The sequence below is a fragment of the Antennarius striatus genome, chromosome 15 (genome assembly GCF_040054535.1).
Source record: "Antennarius striatus isolate MH-2024 chromosome 15, ASM4005453v1, whole genome shotgun sequence".
Lineage (NCBI taxonomy): Eukaryota > Metazoa > Chordata > Actinopteri > Lophiiformes > Antennariidae > Antennarius > Antennarius striatus.
Window position 1 is genome coordinate 13,492,025 of NC_090790.1, and position 20,561 is coordinate 13,512,585.

Here is a 20,561-nt window from a genome sequence, read left to right on the forward strand (position 1 = left end):
AGAACCTCAGCATCATCATCTCTGCTACCTCCAGCTCTGTCTCCTGTCTTTTCCTCAGTGACACTGTCTCTAGATCAAACAACATTGCTGGTCTCACCACAGTTTTGTACACTTTTCCTTTCATCATTTTGAGTTTTTAGAATTCAAGACACTTAACGTATTTCATAGTAACACACACACACACACACACACACACACACACACACACACACACACACACACACACACACACACACAAATATATCCATCCATCCATCCATCCATCCATTCTCTTCCGCTTATCCGGGGTCGGGTTGCGATACAAATATAATAAAATATAATTCCCTGTGTACATAACTCATGCTAATTGTCAGAAAGAAGTGTGTCAATAACATCCAGGAAGCAGTGTCAGACTTATGTAGCTTGATGAAAATGGTTAGTACCCATGTTTCAGTCAGAAGTTTATTTGAGAAGGTCAGGGTCTTCTTCAAGTGCTTCATTCCCAATCAAGAATATACAGAAATAACAAGTCTTATCAGTAGCTTCCAAGTAGTCTTGGTTAGATTGAGAGGGACTGAATGATGGTGATAGGTAATGAACATGTCAGAGCTTCAGTTCTGATATTCTAGACATCTAACAATCTATAAGATAAACTTTTGTTTCCAAATTTTATTTTCATTTTCAAAACTTGTATATTTTCCTTAAAATAGGTTACCTACTGTAAAAATATTCTATAAATAAGTGTGTATCATCAGACAACGAAGAATCCCTGCAATGATCTCACGCAAATGATTGCCAATTATGAACAAATTCTTGAAACCAATTGCGTGTTTTTTTTGGGAACCTTTGAATAAATCTAACATGTTCCGTCATATTCAGCATGACATGCTACAAAAAAGTAAAAGTAATACACACACATAAGTTACATCAGATTCTACTTTATTATAAGGTTAAACATTTGAAAGAGTCATATGAAGCATAGCTTATGCTATCAGTTACATAAAGTTGGTACATTTAAACTTTTCCTTTGTAGAAGAAAATAATATATACACTTGTCGCTGTGGGCTGTCACCTGCTTAACCCAGAGTATTAAAACTAATTAAATGTGTATGTTCAACATATAATTGCTTAAACAGTAGCCTTAAATCTAGATTTCAAATTCATTGTCAGATTACCGTATTTACTAATGTATCTGTAATTCCAAGTGATTTCTGATGAAATGGGCAGACAATCAGGTTCATCTGATGTAACAAGGTAGGCTTTCAGTTTCTTTCGGCACTGACATACCAAAGTTCATGCGTTTCTGACTCATTGTCGTGAGTCATAATTACTCCTCGTGGGATTAATAATATCAAAAAGTTCATATTTACTGAAATTAAGTACACCAATGAAACTGCAGAATGTCTCTCAAAGCACGTGGAGCCCTAATTATTGTTAAAGAAAATGTACAGACTGTGAAAATGTAACCTTCCTCAATCTTCAGAGTGACATGCCAACGCTCCAACGATTCTAGATCAAGCCGCTTGACAGACAGCCAATCAGCATCGGCACATTTGACCAGATTCGTGACGTAGAGACTATTCAATGTGTGCAAATCAGCGGCGGCCAGCGTGCGAGTAAGAACCAATCCGTGCGTTCCAACTAGCAGCAGTTCAACCAATCACGTGCCTCCACGACTGGGAAGAAGTAACAGCTTATATATTGAGAGAACCCAATGCATTCAACATCATTTCAGAGGAAAGAAAAAGGGAAGACATCAGAAAGACAGCTTGACAGTACAAGAAGAGGCTAGAATCGCTTGAATCAACGTCAAGGCCGTTAATTTACCGACAGTCTGTAATTAAAGGTATGTTTAAACGTTATTGTCTCATATGTTAATGCGACAGCATGTTTTCTATTTTTTTTAAATGTGGGTTAATGTTTAAACCGTTGCATTCAAGTCAAGTCAGTTGAACTGACGTTTTGACAATAGTGATATTTAGCATCGCCTGAACGGTCGTGTAAATCAGATGAATGGTATTATATTGTTCGACTTGCTTTTCTGGATACGGTTCACGATGGAAGTTTAAAGTAATTTACCTTCCCATGCGTGTTTGATCGACAAGCTAACGATAGCGACCGAAAAAAATTGTCAGTGGTGCGGGAAGAAGCAGCGGTGCTCCACCCAACCTACTATGTGTTGAAATCTTTATTCATTTATCATTTACTGCTGATTTATTTATTCATCCTAAGTTCAATAAATGGTATGAAGCTTCACCATTAGTTTGCTAGTAGCTGCCTGAACTTGGGAAACGGAGAGGAAGCGACGCCACGTTTTTTGTTTTTTTTTAAACAAGACCTGCTTTCCCCCGCAGATTTCTCTGTGGATTTGAGAAGAACTAAACGAAAATGAAGCTGTTGTGGGTTTTAATGGTGGTGGTTGTCACCGTGTTTGCCGATGACGATGACAAGAAGGAGAGTGTGGGAACTGTGGTTGGAATCGATTTGGGCACCACCTACTCCTGGTAAGCAAGATGACTTCCAGCGTGATTAGTGGGAAAAAAAATACCTGGAAATGTTAACGTTTTGATTAACAAAAATGCATTCTTTATAGTGTTGGAGTGTTCAAGAATGGCCGTGTGGAGATCATTGCCAATGATCAGGGCAACCGCATCACCCCATCCTACGTGGCCTTCACTAGTGAGGGCGAGCGTCTGATTGGTGATGCTGCAAAGAACCAGTTGACCTCCAACCCTGAGAACACCGTCTTTGATGCCAAGAGATTGATTGGACGTGCCTGGGGTGACAGCTCTGTGCAACAGGATATCAAATACCTGCCCTTCAAGGCAAGTCTTCACTCTTGATGGTCTGATTCTTTACATTTGTTGGGTCTATAAGACTTCCAAGTAGTGCAGATTGGTATTCCTGATCATTAATATTGAAGTATGTTCTTTTTAGGTGACTGAGAAGAAGAGCAAACCTCATATTCAGGTTGATATTGGTGGTGGCCAGAAGAAAACATTTGCTCCTGAGGAAATTTCTGCCATGGTGCTGACTAAGATGAAAGAGACTGCTGAGGCATATCTGGGCAAGAAGGTACCAAGAATTTCAAAGAATAAACCTGAGGATTATACTGCTCCTAAATAAATGTGGTTAAATTTATTGTGTATACCTATTTTTTTAGGTCACACATGCTGTGGTCACTGTCCCTGCATACTTCAATGATGCCCAGCGTCAGGCCACCAAGGATGCAGGAACCATTGCTGGTCTGAATGTTATGAGGATCATTAATGAACCGTAAGTGTAATTAGGTTACAACTGTGTTTGCTGCCAATATTCTCCAATGTTCTGCTATAAATTATCTTATTTCTGTTCTTTAGAACTGCTGCTGCTATTGCTTATGGTCTGGACAAGAGGGATGGCGAGAAGAACATTCTCGTTTTTGACCTGGGTGGCGGCACATTTGATGTCTCTCTCCTGACCATTGACAACGGTGTATTCGAAGTGGTGGCCACCAATGGTGACACACATCTGGGAGGTGAAGACTTCGACCAGCGTGTCATGGAACACTTCATCAAGCTATATAAGAAGAAGACTGGCAAAGATGTGCGCAAAGACAACCGTGCTGTGCAGAAACTGCGTCGTGAGGTTGAGAAGGCAAAGAGGGCGCTGTCTGCCCAGCACCAGGCTCGCATCGAGATTGAATCCTTCTTTGAGGGAGAAGATTTCTCCGAGACTCTGACCCGTGCCAAGTTTGAAGAGCTCAACATGGTAGGTTTTACATTGCAGTTAGATGAGTGCTAAATACAGTAAAAGTAAAAGGAGTCCTCTGTTATGCAAGCCTTTTCACCTTTCGTTTTTTTGACAGGACCTCTTCCGCTCCACCATGAAGCCTGTACAGAAGGTGCTGGAAGACTCTGACCTGAAGAAGCCTGACATTGATGAAATTGTCCTGGTTGGAGGCTCCACTCGTATCCCCAAAATCCAGCAGCTGGTGAAGGAGTTCTTCAATGGCAAGGAGCCCTCAAGGGGCATCAACCCAGATGAAGCAGTGGCATACGGAGCTGCAGTGCAGGCTGGAGTCCTTTCTGGAGAGGAAGTCACTGGTGTGTTATCTTCATATGTTGAGTCTGCTCCACTTAACTTTCCAGTTCTTAGTTCTGTTCACTAAACATGTTCCCCTCTTGCAGGAGATGTGGTTCTTCTGGATGTCTGCCCCTTGACCCTTGGTATTGAGACCGTTGGAGGAGTCATGACCAAGCTGATATCCAGGAATACTGTGGTGCCCACAAAGAAATCCCAGATCTTCTCTACAGCCTCTGATAACCAGCCTACTGTCACTATTAAGGTCTATGAAGGTGGGTTTCACAAGGTTTCTAACATTTATCATTTATATGTTCCTTGTACAGATGCAACATTTACTTAATCTGAGACTAATTGATTTTCCACTTAAAGGTGAACGCCCTCTGACAAAAGACAACCATCTGTTGGGCACATTCGACCTGACTGGCATCCCCCCTGCTCCTCGTGGCGTTCCACAGATTGAGGTCACCTTCGAGATCGATGTCAACGGTATTCTTCGTGTGACTGCTGAAGACAAAGGCACAGGAAACAAGAATAAGATCACAATCACAAACGACCAGAACCGCCTGACCCCTGAGGACATCGAGCGCATGGTGAACGACGCAGAGCGGTTTGCCGACGAGGACAAGAAGCTGAAAGAGAGGATCGATGCCCGTAACGAGTTGGAGAGCTACGCCTACTCTCTGAAGAACCAGATCGGCGACAAGGAGAAGCTCGGTGGCAAGTTGTCCGATGATGATAAAGAAGCCATCGAGAAGGCAGTAGAGGAGAAGATCGAGTGGATGGAGTCACACCAAGATGCTGAGTTAGAAGACTTCCAGGCCAAGAAGAAGGAACTGGAGGAGGTGGTTCAGCCCATCATCAGCAAGTTGTACGGTAGCGCAGGTGGACCCCCACCAGAGGGAGCCGAGGGTGAGCAAGAGGAGAAGGATGAGTTGTAGGAGCGTCTGCAGTCAACTCAACTGTCATCCCTTGCCTCTCTGGTAGTGGCATCTAGATGTACATATTGGACTAATGGGACTCAATTAGTGAGAGGAATGTTTGTGAAGGGTTGGCGATAACAAGTGACCACACTGAATTTACTGAAAGACTTTAAAACGAGTTTCAGTATGGGACAGGTGTTCTCTTCGCTCCGAGGCGGAGATATTCATCAGCCTGGATGAGGCTTGCTGCTGTTCTCATGCAGTACTGATGGGGTTCTGTAGTGGGGAGGGGGGGCAGGTGTTTTTGGGTCCAGTGAGTGGCAAGTCTGTTAAGTCTGTTGGATTCATGGTTCCTTTTGAGCACAGGCTAACCTCAAATTTATTTATTGAATTTGGTCATCATACTTCTGGAAAGACATTGAAATAAATGTTTGTACAAAATATTTTGTCTTTTTGCCTTCTTTTACAGTGACATTGTGAATATTCAGCTGCCTCTCACACAGGTGAATGCTTCAGAACTTCAATGACACGTATGTGACATTTTATTACAAACATGGTAAAAAACTATCATGATAAAATGGTAACAATACAGTCGTTATGAATGACGCCCTGGGTGTCCATCCCTCCAAACGCAAAGGCTAAATTTACTGTTGCTGAGGCTGCTGCGCTACAAGCTAGCTCCTCCACTTTCCATGGCAACAAACACATGGAGTGGTCGAGGCGATTGGGTGGCATGTCCCCTTCAAATTTCATGAGGACCCATCTGTGTTTATCTGTAAAAAGGAATAACCAAAATTCAAATTAAAATGTACTGATATGAACCACACTGCTAGTCTTGTGTATGACACTGAAGTGAAAGTATTGAGGATTTTTTTTACCAGAGTTGAATCTGTACATGGAGTTTCCAGTACCGTTTGCAGTCATCCCACCAAAAATATAAATGTTCTTTCCCAGCACCAAAGCTGAGTGGGCTGCTACTCCCGGTGGGACGTCTCCTTTGGTCTGCAACTTTTCCCAAGTCATGATGGCTTTAAAAGACATTTATTTTGAGTAAACAAACCTAAGTCCCGGATCCCTACATTTCCTTCCTGTATAATCAAGACAGGTGGTCATAGGGATAAACTTTGATGGAGATGTAGATTCAGGCTTACTTGTGTCTAGACAGTACATGTCTTTGAGGAATTTGTCACCAGCCATGCCTCCATGAATATAGATTTTTGAACCCACAGCTATGATGGCATGACCGTGCCTCGCTGATGGCTGTCTGCCATGTGTTTCTGGTTGGGACCAGGTGGAAGACCCTGGGAAACCAGCAGATAAAGGTGATCACATTTGATTATTGCTACAAAAGATATTTTATGTTAGAGAAAATTACATATTATTACTGTATAAAGTAAATTGTAAAACCCTTTCTGCTAATTTTTTCATGTTATTACAGAAAAAGGGAATTCCTAAAATCTGAAACACAGATGTCACTCTTAGGTACAGTATTACTGAATGAATTGTCAGTGTACACAAAAACAGCTGTCAAGTCAAAATGTACTGCATACATTAATAGGGTTAATACTTTGCTTTTCCTGATATGACATGTCAAAGTGGTTACAAATATGTAATGAATAAACTTCATTTAAACAGGAAGTAAATCTGGACTGCTTTTCTATATTACACTATTTTGGTATCATTTTACATCAAAACAAAGTATTAATATAGCAAATCATGTAAAGATAATTATGTTTAATAATTTTTCTTATATATGAGTATATGATCTCAATTATAGACCGGATACTAAAGAGGGACAAGTATTCAAAATTTTACACCCACACAGTATTTTTCGTCATTATTTTTTAATTGATCTCTGCAGAGTCGGCTCATTGTACGCAAAGGCCCACTCAGTCCTGAGAAGGAATTCAATCAGACAAATTAAGTGGAAACACCCGCAAGACCACTCATGGGAGTTCCACCGGGGCCATTTAACATCTATGTTTTTGGAAACTAGTTCCTGATTTTCTAAAAAGAGCACAGACATGGTTAGATCGAACAAAAATTCCACACAGTGTTTTATTGAATTGAGCAAAACCACAACACAATTACTGTATTAAACTGTTTGCAAGTGCTTGAATTAACTTTTGTCAATCTAGCATTAAAGTTAACTCCCTTGTCAAGTTGTACATGTTCTATTAGCATCTGGTTCATGCAAAACAAACCTGTGTCAAAGACATGAAGTTTGGGGTCAGAGACTGGTGCAGCTCCTGCTTCCCCACCGGAGAAGACAAACAGTCTGTCTCCAACGCAGGCTGAAGTGGTGTGGTACGTCCTGGGACTGGGGGGTTTGCCGGTTACTGCTACCCTCTTCCAATTAGACTCACTGTCTGGGTACACAACATGTGCAAGATGGAAACACATAAATAATATGTGTTATGACACAATTTGAAACCAAGAGGAATCTCTGAAGATCTAAAGTGTCAAAAATGAATGTCACGGAGGACAGTCTGTAAAATCAGTGCTAAACTATTAATTAAGATGAAAGATCACAAGAAATCTAAACTGGGATTTACCTTTTAGCTGTAATTTCTGGATACAGTTGCGATTCCCACTCTGCTGAGCCCCTCCAAACACCCACAGGGTCTGAGAGCAGCTGTCAGGCACAAAGCTGCAGTGTTCGTAGCGCGAGTCCAAACCCTTCCACTCTGGGACGTCCCACTCATGGTTATCTGGTGGTGTCAGGAGGAGGAGGAGGAGGAGGAGAGAAGTCAAGACGGAAAAATATCTATGATATAATTTAATGATTTTAATGACCCTGACTAATGTGTAACAAATTACTAATATAGATTTAAAAATATTGTACAGAAATAAGCAACAGTGCTTGATCTTCAAAAAATGTCAACTGTCTATTATCATTAAAGTTTCAATGATAAATCTAAAAATCTAAAGATTTTGAATTTTGATTGATAGAATATTCAATTTTAATGCCAGTTCTTCAAAATGTTCTGAATTATTTTTGCACAAGGACAAGTGAATGTTTTTTATGTTGATAAACTTATGTATTTAGCTTTGGAAACGGATTTTATTTTTGTGTAATTTTAGTGGTTAATGTTTTAAAATGTGTGGTGTTTATGCTTTTACATTGATGCCTATCTGATTCTAATGACAGTGTTGTTAGACATCTGCACTCTGTGAGTGCTTTAGAGTGAACAAATTTATCCAAAATAACTTTAAAGCCTCATTTGTCTTTTACAATGCAATTCCATTTATCAGCAGTTACTCTTATGCAGTGTCAAACATACTGATGTATTCAAAACAGAATTTTTAGACATTTTGAAACAAGTCTTACAATAACTTTCGGTAATACAATACATATATGCATTTGTCCGGCTTCTTTTTTGGTGTTTTTACCTAAATTTATGACGTGTGAATTTGAGAAACTTCCACTGGGGTTAGCTCCCCCAACGATGACGATCCTTCCCTGTCCTCCATCCTCAGATGGGATAAACGTGCAAGTATGACCCACACTAACGCCTGGAGCGCTTCCCCTGGGTATCAATGAATACCTGTTAACAAACAAAACAAATCAAGATAAAAAAAGACTGATGTACTAATAAAAGTAAGGTCCATTAATCACAAGCGCATATAATAGATATGGATCTACTTACCATATTCCTTCTTTGGGTTTATTCAGAGGGTCAAGTACAGGAAGGAACTCCATGGCTGTCAGATACTTCTTACGAATGAATGTTGTGTTTCATTCGTATGGAAGAGTTTACTGCATTAAAGATAAATACGGACAGACTCAGTCAAATTATTTTAAGCGGCTGGTGAAGAGTCACACAATTATAAACATTATTTGTGAGTTATAGCCCCGTTCGGTGACAGACAACGAATTGGGAACATACCCGGGCGCTATTAAGCGGAACACATTGCTTGCTAACTTTACGGACAGGCAAACAGCTTCCGGTCCACTAACCTTTTCTTCCGAGTTGAAACACGAGATAGGTTATCCGTGTCTTTTATAGTCACACTCTTTATTAGGCACAATTTTCCGATGGCTAAACGATAACGCGATTATTATGGCTAGGTGAAGCATTATAGATATCTAAATAAGGTAAAATAACTTGTTATTCTTATTACCACTTGGAAAGCATGGTGGATCTTGGATAAAGTTTTGCTACTACCCTTTCTAATTTGTTAAATCTATCATTTTTGACAATATATTGAGTCAGCACTGTAATTATATTCCCAGAATTCTGATTTTGACATTATTCTTAAAATTCTGAAAATATTCTTAAAATTCTGATATTCTTCTCAGAATCCAAACTTTAATAATCTGTAATTTTCAGAATTTATGCATCATTAATAACTTGCTGAATTTTAGCAAGGAATACTTTTTCAAGCAGTGTTCAAACGACCATGACATGGAGCATGACTGAAACTTTATTTAAAAAAAAGTCTTTCACACAGAGAGCTAGAGTATGAAGGTTTGTGACCATTTATATACTTTGATGACAAAATAGTCTATTCCTTGCCTCTGTAAGTTAAAACCATCCTTGTTAAAGTTTGTTAAAGACATATCTAGAGAATGCCTTTTTTGTACAAAGACAATTTTTTTTTAAAAGTTGAATAGAAGAATCGGAATTTATGAACTCAGAAATTGAGGCAATATACAGTATGTTAGACCACCTGTTGTCCTGTAGCTTTGTATGCCAAACTATTCCCAGAGAGAACAGGCTTTTTTATTAGTTTGTTTAGTACTCAGTTTTCATGTATTAAAGATTTATGGTGGACCAATTACCTCATTCCCCATTTTACCATTTGAAAAATGTTCTTGAATGAAGCTGGCTTTTAGTTAGAATAGTAATTGGAATATATTGGTTTGCATGTAGATGTTGTTGGAACTGTAAGTATTTTACAAAAGTCAAACCTAAATTTAAACTTTAAACTGACGCAGTTGAAATTTTAAAAATATGTGTTTTGATTTTGAATCAACAATAATTTTGCATGGTTTGCATAGGATTTATTTAATGTACACGAATCTGTCATCTATCATTAGATTGAACTGTATAGCACTGGGCAATTTTTCACCTCTTTCACGATTGATATGTTGTGTTGCACAATATGGCCACTAGGCTGTGCTATTGCCTTTAATGAAACGTCAGACGACCATAGAACGCCGCTTGGCCGCTTGACAGACAATAAGATAGGTTGGTAGGTGGGTGGATGATGGATGAATGGATGGATGGGTGGATAACAAAAGTAGATTTGTTTTGATTGGGCAAGTTATTCGGTGCCACATGGCAATGGTTTTGTGCAACTGGAATAAAACAGATGAAAGCCCAAAATTGGTTCCATAATTCTGCAAGGATAAGTATTTGATGCCTTTTCATTTCAATTGAAAGGGAGGACAAAGAACTTCTAAAAGAACCATTTCAATGTTGTCCTCACTGAAGAAAATTTTGTTGATGACTGTGATCATAAGCAGAAACAATCTATGATTTAAGAAACCCGTCTCTTAGATGTCCTTTGCAAAACAAGCGTCATACAGGGGTGAGTTTCTTATGTTTTGGTATTTCACATGTGTATCAGACAGTGTTATTTCTTTAATGAAGTAATGCCAATGATTAAAAATGTAGATTCTTATAGGGTGTTTCTATATTGAAAATATATGTTAAGTACTGTATTTTTCATTAAATTTCAGAGCTATTTACTGCCAGCATTGGTGGAGAAAGGATGAAGACAATTTCTAAATATTAAAATGCAATACAATTATCAAAACTATTGAAGTACTTTTTTCAAAACGCGGCTTCAGTGAAAGTTCACAAGAATATATTTAAATTTGCTGAGAGCATCAAAAGCACCCATAATAAAGCTTAATAGCTCCTGTTAGTGGCTTATTTTTTTATTGCTGCTGTATTTAAATTTAAGGAGCATTTAAAAGACATAAAAATGTAACTGTAATACATTTAAAACAATTGATTAATTGAATTGAATTATAGACATTATAGAATGAAGGAACTTTTTTGAGTAGGAGAAAACTGCTTGATGCCATTAGTCATTTTATATGAAGTCTGTTGCCATTACGTAGAATTTATGTTGACATGAAAACAGAAGTGTCACCTTGTGGGCTCAATCATGGGGAGATAAAATGATGATGGTTTACTGAATTCTGAGTTGAGCCTGTGAATAACAGATAATCACAAACAGGAAGTCTTTGTGTAACTTTGCCACAGCTGCATAACATATTTATTGGATCAACCATCCTGTGACCATGTTAGTAAATTGTGAAAAACAAGCTTACAGATATTTCTAAAGGTGCTACTACTCTTTTTAGTAATTAAATATACTGTAATCCCTTAGTAAGACAATGAAAAAAAGATAGAGAAAGAGCAGCTCCCAAGGTTTGAGAGGTAGGAAACTTTAAATTCTTTGGATTACCAACTAAAACAATTATTTATTATAATAATGTTGATTGACTTAATGATTGATCACTCTTTTTTGATTCACTTTTTATTTAAACTGCTTTGTAATCAAGCATTTATTCCTTGTTCACTTTTACCTGGTAATTGTCCTCCAGCTGACTGCCCCCACCTGTGTGAGGTTTTCCTGTGGGAACCTAGACATCTCTGCTCTGACTCTTTTCTTCTCTCCTTCCACAATTCACCCCCAATCAAAATTTCACAGTCAATTTCAATCTTTTAGTGCATATGGAATATTAATCTCCTCCAGGAACATGTCCTGCTTGCTTCAACTTATCTCTGCAATCTTAATTAAGTCTTCGTAGCTCATACCTTCCTTACAGTTGGACCCTCTATTTCCCCTTCTTCTCTCTTATAAGCAAACTGTTGGTCTTTACGCTGCACTTTCTTATCATGCTTGCCACCTCTACCTGTAATTAGGGGAAATGATAGTGGCGGAACTGGAAACGTATTTATATGGTGAGGAAGCACACACCCATCGAGATGCAGACCAGTATGGGCTTCATTAAAGACCCATTAAAATGAAACTAATTGGCTGCTACTTCTCCAGTATGCTGTGCTTTTGAAAGAAAGGTCATATCTTTCAGTTGCGACTACAGGATGGAGCATTGCAGAGGTTTTGTTATGTGGTTGCAAAACTGGTACTGGAAAAACGATAATTTCTCTGGCTAACTCACCAAATGTGTGTGTTTTTTGTGTATTTGTGTAGGGGAATGACATGTGGGAGTCCAGTCTCGTCCCAGACCATGCCACGGTAGCATTATCAGCAGTTTCCCTTTAAGGGAAACAGAGAATGGGTTCCAGAGAAGTCCTTTGTTTTCCCTTCACTGTAACTGATAAGGTCCAAATGAATCAGGGGCTTTTTTGTGGAGGGACAGAATGAGAGGAAAAAGCAAAATGATTATGACTTTTCAAAGTCCCGAGGAAGGGAGAGGAGGTGGGAGAAGATAATTAGAGATGTATATTTTTTGACAGCCCCAAAATAGTTCCTCTGAGCACAATTGTGAGTACTTTTGAATCTGGACATTCAACAGAGATTTTTTTTCTTCACCTCTCCTAAATTAAACCCGATCAGATTCCTTCTTGGTGGGTGGGCAGTGTGATAATCAGGATTTACAGGAGTTCATCTGCAGGTTAGTGGTGCACTGCCAGCGGCAAGATATCAAAATAGTACACTGCTGCCAGGTCACATTTCACCCAGAGGTGTGTAAAATCATACTGTAAAGTAATCTGGATTATCACCTCACTGCCACAACACAGGGTTTCTTCTGTTGTACAACTCTCAATCTGGATTCCTTTTTGTCATTATTACACATGATTTAACTTAACAGGAACATGAACTTCTATCTTTAATAAAGATGTTACACATGAATTTACAAATGACCATTGAAGTTGTCATTTTAAATTGGAAACAATTGCATCAACTGTTGGAAACAAAGCAGACATTTTTGAGATAATCTTGCCTCTACAGGACATTAATACTCTTGCTCATGTACATTTTGTCAAATTACTGCAAATCCGTGTGACAGCTGCTACATATGGCTATAAAGTATAGCTCAACCAACTGGAAACCAGGAGGCTGCAATTATTTAAATAAAAATGCTTCTTTTCATGATACAGTCTGTTTTACAGGGTCATATGTTGTTATCAATAAACAGCAGGCAGATTAAACAGGATTCATCAAGTATTCAGCGCAACCTGAAAAACTGTAATTTAATGGGTATGCTGTTGATTTTCAGATTCAGTTAACACTATATATTTTCACTGCTTGATTTACAGATGATTTTAAGAGAAATACTGAATGTTTTAACAGTCCTGTTCCTCTAGATCCATGTTTAAAGCTTAGAATCACAAACTTCTGAAAATACCTGACATCAAATCTGCATACACATGTACAGTCTGAGCTACACTGTATGCTGCCTGATGTTTGAAATTTTGTGCACTGCGTGTATACGAACGTTTAATTAAATTACAGTTAATAAAATAAACCTGTAGAACATATTAAAATCTCTAATGTATCGAAATAAAGAGGAAAGGCTGGGATCTGGCCTTGGCTGTTAGATCAAACAGGAAGCTTGGAAGGGAAAACAGTGGAGCCTGTAATTGTAAAAGGTCACATCCTAATGTGAGAGATACAGCAATATAATATGAATTAATTACTCTGCATAGGTTTTTGCCTTTGACTTTGTGCTCATCTGCACAGACACAGATACACAGAAGTGCACACACACACACACACACACACACACACACACACACACACACAAACAAGCATCAAGTTTCGCTTGTCCTCCCCTTCTCTCCTTATTCTTTCGTTAGCGATCATGCTCGCTCTAGGATGACCTGCCTCAGAGTCAACCTGCGGAAGCCCTCCACCAACTGCCCCGAATCCTCATCCTTCCTTCTCAGAACCCGCGGTGAGTTAATACTTGTACTTTTTTCTGAGGACAGTCATCTGCATTTTGATTATAATAGCGTAAGATACTGCTTTAAGAGGGCTTTTACATGTACTGTATTTGTGAAACAGGTACAAAAGTGTGTCTCTTTGTGTTCATCTCTAAATGATTGGGTGACCTGTGTCTCTCTTATAACAAGTCAGCCACTTTATCCTGCAGTGAGCCTAACATGGGAAGTATTATTTGTAACAACAACTGGGCTGATTTGTAGCAACAAGTCCGTTGGGGCTGACCCAAACTGGTGACACCCTGAATCATTTATGGAGTGTCCAAAGCCTCATCCATTATCTATCACCTGTGCTCATATAAGGATACAATATTGCAGGGGTGTGGTTACAGTGTGTTTCAGCTCTGTGGTGAGATGTTCCCACTGAGGATTGTTCTGAGTCTGTTCTGATTGATTTATTATGCAAGATAGGCTGATATTTGAAATTAATGCATGATGACAAGTTCTTTCTTCATGTTTCTGATATCAACTTCATTTTTCATGATTATGTCAGGAGGCCTTGAGGAAGACCAAAGAGGAGGTTTATGTATGTAGTGAAAGAGGACATAAAGGTAGTTGGTGTGAGAGAAGAGGATGCAGAAGACAGGGTTAGATGGAGGCAATTGATTCGCTGTGGCGACCCCTGAAGGGAAAAGCCGAAAGGAGAAGAAGAAGTTATCATGATTATCTAACCACTTTGTAGAAATTAACAGCAGATTGTCAGAATGGCGGTCTCAGATACTTTTCCACCAAACCTTTGCTCATCAAACTTAACATCTGCAATTCCATCGAACAATGAAGTTAAAGCTTCAATATCTGAAAACTGGTAGGTCAAACATACCTATATTTAATGAATTCTGGTATAAAACGGTTGCATTAGCGTGACAAATCAGCTGTGTAGTTTCTGTAAATGGCAGTTTGAGAAGAATTAATGCTAAATTTAAAGTTCACTTTTTTGTAGACTTGTGTAGCTCTGTAAGTGCTGGCAGAGCTAACAAGCTCAGCAGCCAAGCAACTTGCAACTTGACTTTTGTAGAGCAACTTTTCTTCAATAGCATCACAGTATTTATTATTTAACAAATTGGCAAGCTATGGATAAAACAGTCACACAGTGACTAAATACATGAGGTGTCAACCTCTACAAAAGAGAGGTCAAAGTAATCTTAACAGCAGGAGAAAACAAGGCAAGACAGTTAATAATATTTCTAGAAGATCTTATAAATTCTCTAAAAATATATGACTCTCAAAACTTGTTTATTTGGCTCTATACTTAATTGAGGGGCACATAATGTCATTTAATGTTATTCCAACTGAATGGATGCAAATGAAAATAAATGCTCCAAATAACTTCATGATGGAAATGGATTGTTTTTCTATAACCCATTTGTTTGTATTTTCCTTCCATTTTCCTCTCTGAGCGTAGAACATTTAAGTCACTTCCCCCTCCTCAGCATGGACAGGCCTGCTAATGATTTTGTGTAACAGTATTTCACATGATTAAATATTGAATACAGACCAAGGCTTTTCAGAAATATGAAATACCCAGATTTGAAAAGGTTGTGTTCTGTCAGACTGTTCTAGTCTGTTATGTCTTCTAATGCGTATTGACATTTATCATATAGGAGTTTTTCTGTATTAATAGGCTATGAATCTGATCTTCTGCTCCTATTAAAACTCTTCCTAACACGGAGGGAGATGAGTTTCTGGAAGTTACATAACAAGCCCGGAAATTCAAGGAAGAAACAAGAGGATACCCTGTGTGGGTCTCATTAAATCTACTCTTTGTTCCTCTTCAAATCAAACAGAATGAACTGGCGCTCATCCCAGATGGAATCTTTGAATCCTATACACAGCAGCTACCCAACTTTTGAAAACCTTCCCATGCTCACACAAAATGTTACAGAACACAGATGAACTCTGGGCTTCTTTCTTACTTCATTCCACCCATAATGGCTAATTTAACTCTTACTTAAAGACAAACAGTATCCCCCTGGTTTGGTCTTGTTAGACATTGGCGGGGAGCAGGCTTTCAGATGTAAATGTGACGATTAAGTAGCAAAGTCTATTAAAAAGAGAGGGAATCAGTGAGTGATGCACACACACACACACACACACACACACACACACACACACACACACACACACACACACACACACACACACACACACACACACATTGATTAATTGACTATGTATTTTGGGTGGAGCGGCATGGTTGTGCAGTGGGTAGCACTGTCGCTGTGCAGCAAGGCGGATGCGGGTTCGAGTCCCGCTCTGTGTGGAGTTTGCATGTTCTCCCTGTGTCTGCGTGGGTTCTCTCCGGGTTCTCCGGCTTCCTCCCACATCCAAAAAAATGGGCTTCAGGTTAATTGGCTGGTCCAAAATTGAACATAGGAATGAGTGTGTGTGTGTGTGTGTGATTGTGTGTCTATGTCTAGCTCTGTGGTGCACTGGCATCGCGCCTGGAGTTTCCCCGCCTCACAACCTAAGACAAGCTGGAATACACTCCAGCTCCCAGCAACCTGTGCAAGCTGATGAAGCGGTTTGAAAAAAAGAATGAATTAATGTATTTTGGGGTTTAATTTAGTACTTTGGAGAAAAAAAAATCATTCCACTTTGTATTGTAGTGCTTCCTACATGTCCTCTTCCTCAGAGACAGTTGAGCCGTAGAGGAACACTGACAGTCGAGCATCATCTTTAGGGACAGCAGCAGTGACACGGCTACAGGACAACATTTCAGTCATGTCATCTTCTATAACATAACATCATCTCTGTTATCCCCTACATGGTTGGGGGGCATTTTTGTCGTGCAAACCAGCCACAATACTACTTACATTCACTCATGATGAAGGTCATTTACATCAGCACAAAGTGGATTTTCCAATACTGGTAGCATCTGTGTCTGACAGTAGATGTTTTCTCAAAATAGAAAACTCATGGTAGCTAACCCCTGACTCGATTGATATGTCAAGTCCTGGAAGTGAACCAACGCCTTGTGGCCTAATTGAGCTGGCACACGGTGAATAACATTCTGAGAAGAGGGGAAGTGAGATAGGGAGTAACTGTCTATCTGTTACTGCAATCAAAGCATTTTAGACTTGCATCTGTTTTGAAGGAGCTTTGAATCTCACTCTTTTTTCATGTGTTATTTGTTAAATATGTCTTATGCTTATGTTCATGCCAATTTGTTTTTATTAGATGTCTCACACACTTTTGGATGATTTCTCTGTCAATGAAATTAACGGTAACATTAAAAAAAGGACTTCTCTCAGAAAAAAGATCCAAAATAAAATAAAATATACGCACGCATGCATGCACGTACACACACACACACACGCACGCACGCACGCACGCACGCACACACACACACACACACACACACACACACACACACACACACACACACACACACACACACACACACACACACACCTGATAGGAAATACTACATAAAAACAAACATCCAGGAAAGGAATGGGATAATTCTGTGTTCACAGTGAAGCTTGGCTTTATGGATTCATTACAAAAGTATTGCATCAAATTTTTGTTTGATTTTTTCATGGAGTTGTCTGTGTAGGTTCTCAGTCATCCAGGTCATGGTTATCCAAAAGCTGTTTAAGTCAATCCACCAGACGTTCTTAACGTCCAGTGGATTGACTTAAACAGCTTTTGGATTTTTTCATGGAGGTCTTTTTAAATGAAGATTAGTAAATTATCACCTCCATGTGAATAGCTGTGGTTTGTTATGTAGTTATTATTTTCCTGCAGTCTAAACTGCTCTGAGATATCTTTTTATCGTTGAATGGACTTGCGATATTTTACTGCCACCATTACACGTTTAATTCAGGTTCTTTTATTATGCAGCATTATTTTAATTATAAACTCTCTTCCAGTCTATAATGGTTGTAACCTCCCTCAAGTTTTTTTCATGTCTTGACCTTCTTTTACCCGGACTATTCTGGCAATGTAAGTTCTCCAAAACTCAATATGACACCACACACATCAACAACAAATTTGATCCAGATTTGCTGTAAGTCATTAATTTATAAAATTCTAAATATTATAAAAAGTTCTTGTTCCAACTGCTTTTTTTCAGTGGAGATTGAAATGCCTCTTACTAGGGTTGATTTGGTGTCCATGTATTAATTCTGTTTCCCTTAGTGACCAAATTGCTGTAGAGCATGACAACACTCAGACTTGAATTAGTTTGAATGAGTTTGATCATAAGTGTATTGAGACTAATTTATTGTTAATTTAAAGGTAATGTTAATATTAGCTCAGAGCTAAATGCAGAACTGCTATCACGATGTGAGAGTCTTAGGGTTAGGGTAAGGGTTAGGGTTAGAGTCTGTAATTGAATGAGATCAAACCTCAACCTCTGTTTACTCCACATAAATCCAATATTTTGGTCAATGTGATGTTTCGTGTGGTAGCCATATATCCATAGTGCACTGGAGTGTATTTGCGATGTTTGTTTTCGTGTATTGACCCACAGTGCTGTCTTGTCTGCCATGCCCTATTAATTCACTCCCATTCTGACAGCCTGTAACCTCTGCCTCCACATTGCTGCTGTTCCACTTGAACATACCATCAGCCTTCTGTAAAGACAGCTCCCTCCTCTTTTACGCCTTCTTATTCTAACTCTGGCTTCAATAACCTTTCCAGGTTAATCTTCCATCACATTGTAATATAATTTCCTGTATGTCTCCTGGAGCTGTGCAACAACAGTAAGCTCTGTACTTCACCATATCACCAGTTGGTGTCTGCAGAATGTAGGAAAATCCCATTACAGGATCGATACAAATCCCCCTCCTGTTGCCAACTTACTGCAAAGAGGAATACCTTTTAGCCATTATACAACATTTTAAGCGTCCTTCCTCTTAAAGGAGATAAAATTCCCAGCAGTGTAGGACAAGAAGCAGGAAGTAACTTGACCTCTGGAAAAGTTGGATTAAATCAGCCCTCTGGACATTCTCCTTCTTGCTTTCTGTGCTTTTGATCCACAAAGAGATAAAGAATACGTTTATTCTACCCTAAAGTACTTTGCTGTATTTTTATTCTATTAGTCCTGGGAGCAAGAATGTGAAATGAACAGCTGTTTTCAAAATTCAAAATGATTAAAAGCAGCAATGATCTATTTGATAATTTGCCAGTCTACAACCTAATGCTATTTACTTGCGTTTATCATCACCAAAATAGTGAGATCTACATTTACTGCTCTACCTTCTGAACAAAATGTGTCTTTCTGTGTTAAAATTGTGTGTTATTTTCTTCCAGTGGACTTAAAATAGTCCGCCAGACTGTTGTGAAATTCCAAATTTACAAGGAACCATGCGGTCTTTCTTCTCTGTGTGGCATGATGCCTTTTCCGTTTAGCTACTTTTGAGACTGCTTCATAATTACTTTCAAGTTCAGACATACCAGCAAGACATTTCAAACAGAGCTTTTGCTTTGCTTTTGCCACAGTCAGCAATACAAAACCATGCCAAGCCCAGTGTGGGAACCACAAACATCCCCGGTACCCAAGCTCCAAATGCCAGCCGCGTTATCACAGAACTGGGCTCCCACATTTTAGTTTCACACTGCGCTTCTATGCGGATTAATTTAGAAAAGCACAAAGCCAATGTTAGCAGTGCCCATGTCAACATCACTAACAAGTCTCCTGGAGCTGTTTAAGCTGTGCTTAAAGAGCTACTTACAGGAAGGGAGAGAAAGACAGGAAGAAGCAGACAGAAAATGAGTGACAAACAGCTAGACAGACACAAACACGCACCCTGCAGGCTACTTGGTGGTTGTGTGACCTTTTTAGGTCTGTGTGTATGCTACACTCTTGAATCTGTTTCCTAGTGTTTCCTCTGCTGCTACAGTTCTCTGATATCGCTGAGCTCATGATTGTGTAAGCATCTATTTCTTTGTTTTGACTGACCCTAATGAAACATAGGCATGGAGTTTTGAAAAGTGATTTTACATTAAGGTCAAAGAAACATTCTGATCTGATGTCATCATATGTGATAAAATAATATATTGACATTTGCTCAGTCATGTAGGTGTCACCACTTTTAAATCTGGTACTTCAGGTAAAAAACCCCCACCAGAGATGGCTATTTTAGCTTAGCATGAAGACTGGTTTGTTTTATCAAGTCTATGGGCTGGATTACGTTGGTTGCCATGATGCCAGCTGAGACTCCAGACAGAAATCGCCCTAAAAAGTCTTAATATCAAGCTGAGCTAATAGTCTCATTTTTATAGCTTCATATTTAACAGACAGATATGAGAGTGCCATTAAACTTAGGAAGAACATTGATATTTCCCAAAATGTCACATCATTCCTGAATAATTCCTGTCACCTCATCACAGCCTTCTCTTGTTTCGGTAGGTCAGCTGAAGCTGTCCATCCTCCAAAAGCAGGAAGTGCTTGTTGTGAGTGGTGAGTCTGATGTTCATTGTGTGTCAACTGGTGAGATATTAATAAAATAAAATTAAGAACACTGAAAACTGATTTCATGATTTAGTCATTGACCACTGAGAAACAGAGCAGTGCTGCAAATTCATACAATTGTTTATTTCATTCTGGTTTCCCAGCAACCAAACCCACACATCCTTGTTTTTGTTTGTGATTTTCTTGCTCCCCTTTCATCATCTTTTATGGCCACAGCAAATAATCAGTCAGTTTTCTCTCATTAGCAGG

The 20,561-nt window shown here is 39.0% G+C and overlaps 3 protein-coding genes across 7 annotated transcripts in view; 2 read left to right on the top strand and 1 right to left on the bottom strand.

Annotated features, from left to right (window-relative positions):
* The first annotated feature begins 1,666 nt into the window (after positions 1 to 1,666).
* hspa5 (heat shock protein 5) lies at positions 1,667 to 5,254 on the top strand. Its single transcript, XM_068334538.1, has 9 exons — positions 1,667 to 1,825; positions 2,334 to 2,483; positions 2,573 to 2,804; positions 2,917 to 3,054; positions 3,143 to 3,255; positions 3,339 to 3,729; positions 3,827 to 4,064; positions 4,149 to 4,316; positions 4,414 to 5,254. The coding sequence occupies exons 2-9, from the start codon at positions 2,368 to 2,370 to the stop codon at positions 4,980 to 4,982; spliced, it is 1,965 nt and encodes a 654-aa protein (XP_068190639.1). The 5' UTR covers positions 1,667 to 1,825; positions 2,334 to 2,367; the 3' UTR covers positions 4,983 to 5,254.
* A 234-nt stretch (positions 5,255 to 5,488) lies between these two features.
* Positions 5,489 to 8,891, bottom strand: rabepk (Rab9 effector protein with kelch motifs). Of its 4 annotated transcripts, none has more exons than XM_068334542.1 (8): positions 8,855 to 8,891; positions 8,615 to 8,724; positions 8,358 to 8,494; positions 7,520 to 7,675; positions 7,169 to 7,333; positions 6,116 to 6,265; positions 5,843 to 5,992; positions 5,489 to 5,737 (listed from the first exon to the last, which is right to left on the bottom strand). In XM_068334542.1, the coding sequence occupies exons 2-8, from the start codon at positions 8,665 to 8,667 to the stop codon at positions 5,532 to 5,534; spliced, it is 1,017 nt and encodes a 338-aa protein (XP_068190643.1). In that variant the 5' UTR covers positions 8,668 to 8,724; positions 8,855 to 8,891; the 3' UTR covers positions 5,489 to 5,531. The 4 variants fall into 4 exon arrangements, with proteins under 4 accessions (XP_068190643.1, XP_068190641.1, XP_068190642.1 ...); XM_068334540.1 differs by having other exon boundaries at positions 8,358 to 8,512; XM_068334541.1 differs by having other exon boundaries at positions 8,615 to 8,878.
* Positions 8,892 to 13,754: 4,863 nt separating this feature from the next.
* Positions 13,755 to 20,561, top strand: part of rgs3a (regulator of G protein signaling 3a) — a 116,184-nt gene continuing 109,377 nt past the window's right edge. The window contains exons 1-2 of one of the 2 annotated variants that reach the window (XM_068335739.1): positions 13,755 to 13,848; positions 20,250 to 20,300. In XM_068335739.1, coding sequence (XP_068191840.1) covers positions 13,770 to 13,848; positions 20,250 to 20,300 — 130 coding nt within the window. In that variant the 5' untranslated portion in view covers positions 13,755 to 13,769. The remainder of the gene's footprint in view (positions 13,849 to 20,249; positions 20,301 to 20,561) is intronic. The other variant, XM_068335741.1, reaches the window with a different exon arrangement.